This window comes from Bombina bombina, chromosome 1 (genome assembly GCF_027579735.1).
Source record: "Bombina bombina isolate aBomBom1 chromosome 1, aBomBom1.pri, whole genome shotgun sequence".
Lineage (NCBI taxonomy): Eukaryota > Metazoa > Chordata > Amphibia > Anura > Bombinatoridae > Bombina > Bombina bombina.
In genome coordinates, this window is record NC_069499.1 from 282,509,563 (window position 1) to 282,523,134 (window position 13,572).

Genomic DNA, 13,572 nt, shown 5'->3' on the forward strand with positions numbered 1-13,572 from the left:
TAGTAACATTTATAAATAACCAAAAAATGAACCCCGCCTTCCCCCCCCGCGCGCTACTTCATAATGCAACCTGGCTAGATAATGTTTCTGTGGAGAACACTGTATGTGTGTAGGTAGATAGATATATGATAGATAGACACAGACATGCATAGTAAATAATTCACAATTAACTATCCTACAAAATATCTATACAAAATAAATCCAAAATAAAAGTAAAGTAGGTAATACTCCTGAGCGACATGCCTTACAGCTCCAAAATAGAAAACTCAATGAAAAGTCAGCACAACCATCTTTATGAGAATGTTGTTTTTATTTGACCCATTCAATCAGTACAATTTTATTTATTATGGAATGGCTTTATGTAACTCCCTCCTGACCCCTGGTGTGAAGAAAGGTCATGTAGAAACAAGTGTCTGTAAAACACAGTTTTGGTACATTGAAAAGAAAAGTTTGTGTTAAAAAAAAATGGTAAGAGGACAGATCACAGATCGTTTGTGCCAAGGCTGCACAGAAAATATTTCTCTTTGTGATATGTAACAAGGCAGCTTAGTGCTGCAGCAAAGTATTAACTCATTGCTGCGTGTATTCAAGCATTTTGTATCCCACATACAATCTCTGCTGCTTAAACCGAGTTCACGTACACAGTGCTGGTCCTCATATCTTTTCAGCCTCTTCATTGTAGTCCACAAGGCAGCATTCTATGAAATACTGATTAGGGAGTCTAGCTCTTCATTTTGGCTAAAAGGGTCTCATTTTTTCGGCATTCCTAAAATGTAAAATAGAATAAGTAGGAATACTACTGGCATATAATAAGCTCATTCATGTTGAAATTTGTCTTACAATATTGAAAACAAACTAATTTGAGGTCATAATACTAAATATTCAATAGGACACAAAGCAACAAAGTTACAAGCAATACAGCTTTAAAGAGTGATGGACATGATATCGAACGGATTCGTTTCGTATGAATACTTTTCTTCACTTTTAGGTTGACAGAGTATGCAAAATGCATATATTAATATGCAATATGGTCCCCTCTCACTTGCATAAAATTCCAATTTCAAACATCTTCTTAAACAGAAGAAAATGAACTGATAGTAAAGTTCTGTGATGGAAGTGCAATAGGCAGGAATAAAACAGTACTCACAATGTGTGGAGCTATAACTAAGCTCTTACTGAATGCATCTATGACAGGTATAAATATATTTATTAAAATATTTAACAACAAGGACAAACATTCACTAGGTACACTGAGGCTAGGTACATATAAACACTACATGTATGTACAGGTGGCCCTCGGTTTACGACGGTTCAAATTGCGCCGTTTCAGAATAACGCCCTTTATTTTGCTATTGAAAAGCATTGACTGCTATTGAAAGCATTAGCACATGCATACATTAAAATAGCCAGTAGGTGGAGCTGTCCGCTTGTGTTGCAGCAAACACATGCAAAGAAAAGCAAGACAGACATGATCAATGGATCAACTTTCAAAGGAACAAGATCTAGCAGCCACTTTCCTTAGCTGCAGACTCAATGCAGAGAACTGTTTGCAGAAAAAGGCAAGTAAAAAACGTTTTTGTTCATTAAACTTAGTTTGATGATGATACAGTCTGTTGTGTGATTATTTTGTTTTTGTTCATTAAACTTAGTTTGATGATGATGCAGTCTGTTGTGTGATTAAACACAGGCAGGCTGAAATCAGTGTATAACCAGACCTGAGCAATGGAGCCGTTTTTAAAGGAACAAGATCTAGCAGCCACTTCCCTTAGCTGCAGAAAAATGCAAGTAAAAAACGTTTTTCTACATTAAACTTAGTTTGATGATGATACAGTCTGTTGTGTGATTATTTTGTTTTTGTTCATTAAACTTAGATTGATGATGGTGATACAGTCTGTGTGATAATTTTATTAGGTGTGGTTTAGCAAATGTTTTTGTTTATTAAACTTAGTTTGATGATGATACAATCTACAGTATATTTTTAGGTTTATAATGCTGTTTAGCATTTAAAGTCTTCATTTCAAAGCTTTAAAAATAATGTATTGGTGTTACTTATGTCAATTTTGAGAGGGGCCTGGAACCTAACTCCCTCACTTCCCATTGACTTACATTATAAACTGGGTTTCAATTTACAACGGTTTCGATTTACAACCATTCCTTCTGGAACCTAACCCCGGCGTAAACTGAGGGCTACCTGTATTCTAAAAGATACACTCTCTCACACAGCATACTCTGTAATCCACATAGTAGCGTGCAAGTGTCCCACCCACTGTGATGTTAATGTCTGTGGGTATTCTCGGACATAAGTTTTACCAACAACTTTGTGTTTTTCAAGGATTATTCCCCATCTTATCTTTTTAAATTTATATACCAAAGTCTTCTCTAATTGGTTATTCATCTTAATTCTTTCTGTGTCAAATCTTATTTATTTGATTCATTTATTTAGCTCCCCCCCCCATATTAACAACTCTTATCAATTAATATCTTTGACAAGAAAAAAGAAATATACTGCCTGTTTTCATTAAAATAAATTTAATATACGTTAATACTCAGTCTCAAACTGCACAAATAATAAAACAAATGTAAAGGTGTAAAATAAAACATTAGCTGTAGAATGGATGACATAAGCTTCCTCAGAAAAATGAAGTAAGCTTTCAGCATCATTAAAGGGACAGTCTAGGCCAAAATAAACTTTCATGATTCAGATAGAGCATGTAATTTTAAACAATTTTCAATTTACTTTTATCACCAATTTTGCTTTGTTCTCTTGGTATTCTTAGTTGAAAGCTTAACCTAGGACGTTCATATGCTAATTTCTTAGACTTTGAAGCCCACCTCTTTCAGATTGCATTTTAACAGTTTTTCACCACTAGAGGGTGTTAGTTCACGTATTTCATATAGATAACACTGTGCTTGTGCACGAGAAGTTATCTGGGAGCAGGCACTGATTGGCTAGACTGCAAGTCTGTCAAAAGAACTGAAAAAAGGGGCAGTTTGCAGAGGCTTAGATACAAGATAATCACAGAGGTTAAAAGTATATTATTAAAACTGTGTTGCTTATGCAAAACTGGGAAACGGGTAATAAAGGGATTATCTATCTTTTAAAACAATAAAAATTCTGGTGTAGACTGTCCCTTTAATGTTCAAATTCCCAAGGCACCCTGAAGGAACATAGAGTACCTGATGTTTATTAAAGGGACTCTGAATTGGCTGGAAGTTGTCTCCAGAAAGGGTTCTGGTGGTCAGTAGATGTCCCCTATCCCATAAATAGTGGATATCAATGCAGATTGAATTATATCAAGTAAGGACTGAGAGGCTACAATGACTTACAAAACATAGTGGAACATGTAAGCCAGTGTAGAATGTTCAAAGGGAAGAACTGGGTGTGATACATTCAGAGTATTCTCTGAAAGTGGCAATTGTGCAGTAAGAAAATTAGTCACAACCACCTGTGCTACAAAGGGAGACATTTTGTTTAATTACCAAGTGGAACTTGGCTTTACAGAATTCCCAGAAGAGATGTTCTAATTTAGCTGCATTATGTTTTGTCCTTGCATCAGGTTCAATTAAAAGAATATTTCCCTTTATAGCCAACAATAAAGAACTTAGAATAGAGAGAGAAAGAGGTCAAATGGGCCGGATTTAACAAAACGCCAGACAGACAAGAATCGCCTTGCACAAGCAGCTCGAGGTCTATGATGAAAAGCTCCCAAGCTCAAGGAAAGGAGCTAAATTTCAAGAAAGGTAAATTTAATAACAGAATTTAATAATTGATATTATGTGTATGTTCTAGACCTGTGCATTAGGAGGCTTTGAATACCGCTGAATGCGGAAGAAGGTGGCCCTTCATGCCAGTCAGTTATTTTTGGAGTCTAATTTATGCTTGTAAAACAGCAACACACTAAAATCTGTGCAAATCCAGATTTTAGTGTGTTGCTGTTTCACACGTATAAATTCGGCCTGAAAATAGCAGACCGTCACAAAGGGCCGCCTTCTTCAGCATTTAGAGGTATCCGAAACCTCAGTATGTTCTATCTCAATCTTAAAAGTTAAAATAGTTAAATGTTGCATTATTGAGTATTTGGCCACTCCCACAGCACCAATTTATTCCCTTTAAAAATATACCCAGGACACCTTTAATTCACAGCGGCATGACAGCGTAGCTCTCACTGTCATTTTACTGCAGCCCTAACACTGACAACAGCAAAAGATATTGGGGAATACAAAACTGTCCATCCTGGGAAAATAGCACGTGACTGATGCAGCTGTTATTAGTGACTATAAACTAATATTGTCATATTTACTAGATATTCTACCACACTTCTACAGACCTCTGTATTGCACTTTGTAAATAATAATATCGCACCTCTTTAAACTCCTTGACTGTTTTAAAGTACAGTCGCTGCTTCTCCAGGAGATCTAGGTAGTCATCGTTCAGCTGATCGCGTCGCATCTTATTTTCCTGCTTCTTTTTTTCCATCTAAGGAATAGGGAAACAATGAAAACAAGAAGTCAGTAGACCAATCACAATCCGGCAAAGCCCAAGACTAGGCTGTTTGTATATAAACATTTTGCTGTACGTATTATGTGTATGCCTGTATGTTATCATTTACCTGTATGCATTTTGTGTTTACACACTGCTTGAGACTGGAAAATGGGAAGGTTTGGTTGGGGATGGGACCAAGTATAAACAACACTTTTCTCCACCGAAAATTTTGCCAGCCGGGTGGCATTATGAAATAGCTAGATGGGGGCAGTGTAATATTTTGTAATATATAATTTTCTGGTGTCCAATGCACAAATTATTTGCATAATTTAACATAAATGTATTTAATGATAATTTGTGCAAAACATATTGAACATTTTTAATATTTGCTCATTTAGCTTAATATTGGCTAAAAAAGTCCTGGTGAGAACACTGAACTAAAATATCTTATATCATCGAGGCAATAGTTACATGTCTAAATACAGCTTATACATGCAACCGAAGGGTAGTTTTATGTAAGTTTTAATACTTTTGTACATTTGTTACCTTGTATCTGTATTAATAAGGAGACTATACATATAACAGTTTAATGGTATGTATCCTTTGTGTATATGCAAGCATTTCTTTTTTACTTTTAATCAGGGTTTTCCACACAAAAAAAAAAAAAGTCATTCGGTTGGCATTATAAAGCAACGAGGTGGGCTAATATTACAACATGCTCTGCTTTCCAAAGCACAAATTAACCGCACAATTTAACTTACATGTATTGAATGATAATTTGAGCAATAAACATTGAAAAATGTTACTAGCTAATTATAGCTTCATATTGGATAAAATCTTAGCCAGGTGGTGCACCCATTAAAAAAGGACCTGTGGAGAACAATGTTCTATCTGTATGTATATAAGCATTTGTCTGAATATATTGTTATCTATATTGAGAACACAGCTATAATTAAAGGACCAGTAAATACAGTAGATTTACATAATCAGCGAACACTTGAGTGTTCCTTTAATAATGGCAACCCTTTAATTATTACAAATTAATGTTTTACACTATTCATCTTTCCACCTGCTGTATCCAATCTAAAACACTCTCTCCCTCTCTCTTAAATGTATTGATTTAATTTATACCTGTCATGAAAGCAAACATTATCTATATAAGTGAATGTATGGGAAAGGTCAAGGATGAACAGGAATATGTAGAATGGGATCCCTGCGTTACAGGACAAGGAATATCAAAGCACAGATGGTTAATGCACAGCTAAAGATCTTTGAATTATAATTTCTATTACATTTCGTGTCTAAGGGTGGATGGACATACTTGATGTAACTGCAAGATCTCATATCTGGCAGTGCCCTGTTTTCCTGCAACTACTCAATTTAAAATGGACAAAATTGACTACATTTTTCTCCCCTTTAATTTGTTCCCTATGATCAATTATACCCTGCTGGAGTGTATTAATATATCTTTCCTTTTTCAATACTTAAAAGGGACACTGAACCCAATTTTTTTTCTTTCGTGATTTAGATAGAGCATACAATTTTAAGCAACTCTTCTAATTTACTCCTATTATCAATTTTTCTTCATTCTCTTTGTATCTTTATTTGAGAAGCAAGAATGTAAGTTTAGATGCCAGTCTATTTTTGGTGAACAACCTGGGTTGTTCTTGCTGATTGGTGGATAAATTCACCCACCAATAAACAAGTGCTGTCCAGGGTGGGAAACAAAAATTGGCTGGCACCTTAGCTTAGATAATTAAATGAGGAAATCCCAGTGATGTGGATAACGCTAATAAACAATTAGCCCAATATTCTGAGTGCCGTAGCACAAGGTGTGCGTGAAATAATGTTTAAAAATGACCACAAAATGAGGGGAACAGAGGTAACTCACAACCGCCACTAAGATAAAATCACATAAAGTGACCACTGGAACTCACCGACCGGGAAGCCTGGTACTGTATGAAGTAGGGACAACGTCTCTGAGGCTATGACTACGGATTAAATCCGAAACGCGTAAGCCTGACAGTACGTACGTAATGCCAATCCTACGAAAGTAACTGCTGTTTTCTTCCACGCTTTTAATGTTTGTACAATAAAGATATGGATTTTATTGAAGTACAAGTGTCAGATTATCAACTATTCTAAGTCTCCTTAGCTTAGATGCCTTTTTCAAATAAAGATAGCAAGAGAACAAAGAAAAATTGATAAAAGGAGTAAATTAGAAAGTTGCTTAAAATTGCATGCTCTATCTAAATCGCAAAAGAAAAAATTTGGGTTCAGTGTCCCTTTAAGTATTGGCTACAGAAAAGCTGTGTATACTTATCCAGCAGAATAAATTACATTTCCAGCTAGAGGTAGGAGTGATAAGTAATAAAATATTACATTTTCAATCGTTCTCTCCAAGTATTGGCTTTGGCATACAGACAGAAAGAAGAGGAAGCATGTGTGTGCGTAGGTATAAAGCGATAAGGAGGTCTGATTTCCCTGCAATCTTAACCCATTTTACATACACTGTCCATTTAAGTATGTATTGGGTACTTGTAAAGCGCAGCTAATCACCATAAGGGTCTTAAGGCGCTGCTTGTTTTATCGACCTCGGAAGGATGATAGGCTGCTCGCCAGGGATCGAACCTGCAACCCTTCAACTTCAATCTGCTGAATATTAATCTTTGACATTGCTGACTATGGTTGGGAGCCAACAAATTTTGCAGTGGCGGATAGATGGGGAGCAGCGTCATTTCATTCAGGCAGCATATGCAGGTAGCAGAGTTTATTTACTGAGGCCTGAGGTGGGGTCATTATTTACAAATGTGAAAGCCTCGTTATGCTGTCAGTGGCACAATGCTGTGATGTGCAGTAATAGAAACTCTTGTGATGGTGTGAATATATAGTGCATGACAGCACAGTAAGTCTCCCAGCAAACTGTACCTTATTTCTGCTCTGTTTGATACCATCCACAATCTGTTCCATTTGTCTGAGAAATTGCTCACGGGTGCTTGAGGAGGCCATGGCTCTAAAGGACAGTAAGACAATGTAGATCATATATATTAAACATAGTACACGGTCATTGCCCAAGCACAGCACAAAGCAGCCTGCCACCTTTCTTGCTATGCAATACATAACCTCAAGTGATACATGCAAGCCAAAATAATATCAATTACTCACTGTTGGAAGTTGTCGTGAATTGAATTCAGTAAATTCACCTAAAATAATAAATACAAATTAATATTAAACTATAGGAAACTGCACAGAACCAGTCGGCTTATGTTGTTTAGCCTTAGTGCTAATGGTCAACTAAATACACAAGTGACCCATCTCTTGACATTATCCTAATGTCAGCAATAGAACACAAAGCTCGTAGAAATTACTTTGGTGTATTCGCTATAAACAGTTATCATTTAAGTAACATACAAGTCAAGCTAATGTGAACCGTTTACTCAATAACACTATTTATTTGAAATAATTTTTATTGATTTTAAGCAGTAATACAGAGTTCTACTAATTTACATGTACAAAATAAAGTCTCTTTGACACAAATCAGTAACTTCTGTCATGTAAACATTGTGATACAAAAACTGTACAGCAATGGCCTAGGCCAGGCACTTCTACATTCTGCCATTTTGGGCGTTTACCAACATATATTAAGAAATTTAACTCCCCAACCTATAAAACTCATCCCCCCACCCCCCTTCTTCCAGGCTGTTACAACATGTCTCCTCCCCACAAGAGGGTTATTATGTTTCTCTAACCTTCCTCATAACTGCCCCTTATTAAACGGGAAATGTCACCATTACCTATACTAACAACTTTCGCTACATCTCTCAAGCACTACCTCTTGTTCACTTATAGTCCACCCTGTACTCACAGGTTCTGTATCTCACCCTTCCTTAACATCCAATAAAACCATATCTTATTAAACTGCTCCAGCTGACCTTGTGACCATGCCGCCACCTCTGATAAGTGGAAGGTGTCTACTATTTTATCTGTCACTTCCTGCCATGTGGGTGTCCCTGCCTTCCAATGTCTTGCGACACATATTCTCAGGCACGTACAAAGGATTCTAATGAAGCAATTAATTGAATTGTTGAAGGGTTTCACCCTGTCGTGTAGCAATGCCTGTGATATTGTAAGTGTAACTCTTTCATTCAGAAGCTGGCTCACCAGCTTTGACAATTTTACCCAAAGTCTCTGGACCCCTGGGCAGTCCCACCACATGTGTCTAAATGTCCCCTTCTCCCGACATCCTCTATAGCAGTTACCGTCAAGTGTTGGCGCATAGTGCGCCGTTCTGGTAGGCGTAAGGTACCATCTAAATGACACCTTGATAGTATTCTCTCTCAGGTCAGCGCTGATTAAACCTTTACCTGCATCCCTCAATAAGACCTCCCATTCATCCTTCTCTCTCACTTCGCCAATATCCCTTTCCCATCTCTCCATTAGGGGTGATTTAGACCGGCCCCTCGCTCCTTGCAGTAGCAAATAAATTCGGGAGATCAGTTTTTTCCCCCTGAATGGAGCACCTAACATTCTCTCCAGATCAGTAGGTGGTGAACACCATTGTGTTGACATGTAAGTGTGTATGGATGAACTAAGCTGTAAGTATAAATACCAATGTAGGGGTTCTGGCTCTATTTTGTCTCTGATCTGATTATATGTGAGTAGTTTTGAATTCTGTAGGAAATCTGCCACTCTGTACAAACCTTTATTTTCCCATTTTCTCACCGACCTCCTCAGATCTCTAGGTATCAGAAATTTAATGGGTTTCAACAAGGACCCTGGGTCTACATAGTTGTAATCCTCTCATGGTTTTTGTCCATAAGCTTAATGCCTCCCTTATGACCGGTGATTTATATTCTTTAACTTTCAAAAGCCTCTCTTCGTCCCATATGATGTCTGCAGCCCTGTCATTTCCTGCTATTTCTGCCTCTATCTTAGGCCAAAGTAGTTCATTGTCACTCTTCCCCATTACAACCGACTGAGCTAGCCTAGAGGCCCTATAATATTCAGCCAGATTTGGAACCCCCACCCCCCCCAGTGTCTATGTTGTTTTAACACCTGTGCCGCTATCCTAGTCTTACCGTCCCCCCTTAAAAATTTAACTAAATCATCCTGTAAGGCCTCTAGGTCCTTAATTGGGACACCAATGGGTAAAGCTCGAAAAAGATACATTAATCTTGGAAGGAGGTTCATCTTGATTGCCATCAATCTGCCGTACCATGAAAAGTTCCCTTTTTTCCATTTTACCAGGTCCCCTCTAATGGCTCTGTAAATTGGGAGGTAATTTAACTTATATAAATCTGATAAGCTATCACTTAATTTGACCCCTAGATAGGTGATGTGTTTTTTCTCCCCTGCAATATCAAAGTTTAATTTGATTGTCTTTTTCGTGTGTGCTGGTAGACAAATTTGCAGTGCTTCGCACTTGGTTGTGTTAATCTTGTAGCCCGAAATTGAAGAAAACTCTTCTAAGGTTTTGTATAAGTGTGGGAGTGAATGCAAGGGTCTGGTCAAAGTTAGTAATACGTCGTCCGCAAACAACATTAATTTATATTCTGAGTCTGCCACCCGTACTCCCGAGATGTTTGTCTCGTTCCTGATATAAGAGGCCAGTGGCTCTATGCAAAGGGCGAATATCAGTGGCGACAGTGGGCATCCCTGCCTAGTCCCATTAAAGATTGTTATTTGTCTGGATGTGTGACCCGCCGCCCCTACTACCGCTGTTGGGTCAGAATAAATGCCCCTAAGTGCTTGTACAAAGGTCCCCTTGAACCCCATATCCTCGAGTACTTTAAACATGAAACTCCAGTCTACCCTGTCAAACGCTTTTTCTGCGTCTAGTGACAGGAATAGAGCTGGAGTCCCCACTGTGCTCACAAAATCTAACAGAGTGATAGCTCTTCTAACGTTATCTGGGGCCTCTCTGTTTTGTATAAAACCCACCTGATCTTGGTGGATCAATGTGGGCAAAATCACCTTTAATCTATTTGCCATTACTTTGGTGAAAATTTTGATATCGTGATTTAACAGGGAAATCGGCCTGTAATTCTGACAAAACTTGTTATTTTTCCCCCCTTTTGGAATCACTATAATTTTTGCCTTAAGTGTCTCCCTAGGTATCTCCCATCCATCCATTATACCATTACAAAAGTTGACCAAATGGGGTACCAACTCTTTTTTGAAAAGTTTATAATACTCCCCTGTCAGTCCTTCAGGACCTGCAGCCTTACCAGATTTTAAATCCATAATTACCTTTAAGACCTCTGAACTATTTATTTTCTTGTTGAGACTCTCTAAATCATCCTCCGTGATTTTTGGCAGTTTCGCTTTTTCTAAAAAGTTTCTCGTTTTAGCGGCTATATCACCTAATCCTAATTTGTTCCCGTCGTACAGTTTCTCATAATACGTTGCAAAGCTATCTGATATTTTTTGTGGGTGTGTAGTGAGTTCTCCCTCATCTGTATAGAGCTTAGGAATGGAGAAAAAATTATTCCTTTCTCTCAATTTATATGCCAGAAATCTGTCGGGTTTGTTGGCATAGACAAAATAGTGAGCCCTCAGCCGCAGGGCCGCCCTAACAGAGGCGTCATTTAAAATCTTTGCCAACTCCCTCCTCTTTGCTAATAGTAGTGTGTAATTGTGGGTGGATGTATTGCGCTGATGATTCATCTCTAACTGTTCAACTTCTCTCTGTAGGGTATCAACCAATTTTGCTGTCGCTTTAGATTTAATTGACTTTTCTTTTATAAACAGACCTCTAATATATGGCTTACGTGCCTCCCAAATCACCAGTGGGTTATTAACCGAACCAGTATTCACGTCCCAATATTCCTTGAGTGCCCTCTGTGCCTTCCTGAAAATCTCTGGATCCCTTAACAGTACCGGATTATATGTCCATGAGCGCTGTCTAGTGAAGTCAATGAGATTCGTCAGTTCTGCATAGACCAGGGAATGGTCCGACCAGACACAAGCCTGAGTGCCCACCCTCACTAATGAGGGCGATATAATTTGGCTAACATATATGTAGTCCAGAGTGGTGTAAAGTTTATGTGCTGGGGAATAATAAGTGTAGTCATGATCTTGTCTGCCTACCGCCTCCCAAGTGTCCACCAGACTGTGCTCATCAAGTGCGTTTTTAATGGATTTAACTATGCTATTGTGTCTGTGTTGTTTGCTTGTGAGTGTGGTTTTCCCTGTTCCTTCCTTAGCGGTCATTGTAACGTTAAAGTCCCCGGCCAGGATCACTCTAGTCTGTGACCACTGTGTAAGTAGGGAAGATACTTTGGTAAAAAAAGCATTTTGGGTCTCGTTAGGGGCATAAACATTACATAGCGTCACATTTGAGCCCTGAATTGTCCCCTGCACTATAACATAACGTCCGTCTTTATCTGTAATTACCCTATCAGTTACTAGGTCAAGAGATCTATGTATCAATATCGTGACCCCCCTTTTTTTCGAGTCAGAGGTTGAATGGAAATGATGGGGAAAATGGTGCGACCAAAACTTAGGGATAGATGACTTCACAAAATGGGTCTCTTGTAAGAATATGATTTTGGCCTTCACTCTTAAGATATTGGGCCAAAGCAGTTCTCCTCTTAGTGTCCGTGTTCAACCCCCTAACATTGTGAGTAAGTATAATTGTGTTGTTTGGTGTCATTTTACAATACCTTCTCCTCCCTGTCCCTTCTCATCCCCTATAATCCCTAGACCCTCAATTTGAACATCAAATTTACCTCTAGGAGACCCAGCCTGGAAGAATAAAAACAAAAACGAACAATAACATTTTATAAAAACAGTAAATACGCCAGTCTCACTTAAATAAAACATCAAGATAGACTTAAAAAGCAGCCAAATATTTATCTTCTATATTGAACCTTAATGGCGCACATTTCAACATAGCCAGTTCCGCAACCTTATTAGTAGTGACCTTCTAGTGATATGAGGACCATAGTCTTTTTCAGTTCCACAACTTAGTTCAACATTAAATAACATTCTCCTTCGGAGATTAAGTCCTCAGTCCAACAAAAACAATTAACACAACCTGCAAGAAAAACATAACATTAACAACTGTGAATACTCATCTGTCCGGCGCTCTTGCTCCAGCATGTCCTTCTCATCTTGGTCGTGCAAGTCCCGCACGGCTATGCCTAAAAGCAGAGCACCCTAGAGCTTCATACATCTTGCACACTGTAATAATGAAACAGAAAAAGGAAAAGGAAAAAAAGGGTTTCTGTCTCTTTATGTCTTCCTTTTCTTTTCGGGGACACGTGTCCATTTCCTTTGAGCTGGTATTCTGTTACCCTCTTCACCCCCTGCGGAGGGTCTTTGCTGTTGAAAGGATGGCGGGTCCAGTTTCATCCTTCTGCAAGTCTCTGAAATCTCTGCTTGGTCCCTTATTGAAATGATTTTGTTTTCCCAAGAGATGTGCAAAGCAAATGGGAATCCCCATCTATATGGGACTTGATTTTTCCTCAACAGGGCTGTGAATGGGCGAAGTGCTCCTCTTCTCTGTAGTGTTCTAAGACATAAGTCCTGAAAGAACTGGACTACATTGCCCTGATGCTTATATGTCGGGTTTCTGCGTGCCGCCACCATTATTTCCTCTTTCTCTTGGAACCTGAGCATCCGATTTATAATATCCCTAGGCGGGTCATCACCTTTAGGTTTCGGCCTGAGTGCCCTGTGAGCCCTTTCTATTTGGAATTTCTCCTCGTCTTCAACTCCTGTAATACCTTGGAATAGATTGAGTAGATACATATTTAGTTCTTTTGGGGTCACCGATTCAGGGACACCTTTCAGGCGTATATTGCAGCAGTGACTGTGGTTTTCGAGATCTTCGAGTTTGTCGTGTATATCATCCAGTTCTTTCTGCTGAGCTGTCGTTTGAGTTGTAATATCATTCAGGCCTTCCACTAGAGAAAAACAGCTTTATAAATGCCAGTAGTAATCATAAAAAGAGCTGGATAGAAAATGTTCCCTATAGCCAATATCTAAGAGTTAGGAGAAATTGTAGTAACATGAGGGATTTTGAAAATGAAGCGAGAATTCTAGATGACAAGTTCATTGAGAAAGGGTATAAAAACAGTTTATTA

The 13,572-nt window shown here is 38.4% G+C and overlaps 1 protein-coding gene across 2 annotated transcripts in view; it reads right to left on the reverse strand.

Moving 5' to 3' along the window:
- Positions 1-291: 291 nt before the first annotated feature.
- Positions 292-13,572, reverse strand: part of CCDC93 (coiled-coil domain containing 93) — a 141,638-nt gene continuing 128,357 nt past the window's right edge. For both annotated transcript variants that reach the window (XM_053698013.1, XM_053698012.1), the window contains 4 exons: positions 7,649-7,686; positions 7,412-7,496; positions 4,364-4,477; positions 292-766 (listed from right to left, as the gene is read on the reverse strand). In XM_053698013.1, coding sequence (XP_053553988.1) covers positions 722-766; positions 4,364-4,477; positions 7,412-7,496; positions 7,649-7,686 — 282 coding nt within the window. In that variant the 3' untranslated portion in view covers positions 292-721. The remainder of the gene's footprint in view (positions 767-4,363; positions 4,478-7,411; positions 7,497-7,648; positions 7,687-13,572) is intronic.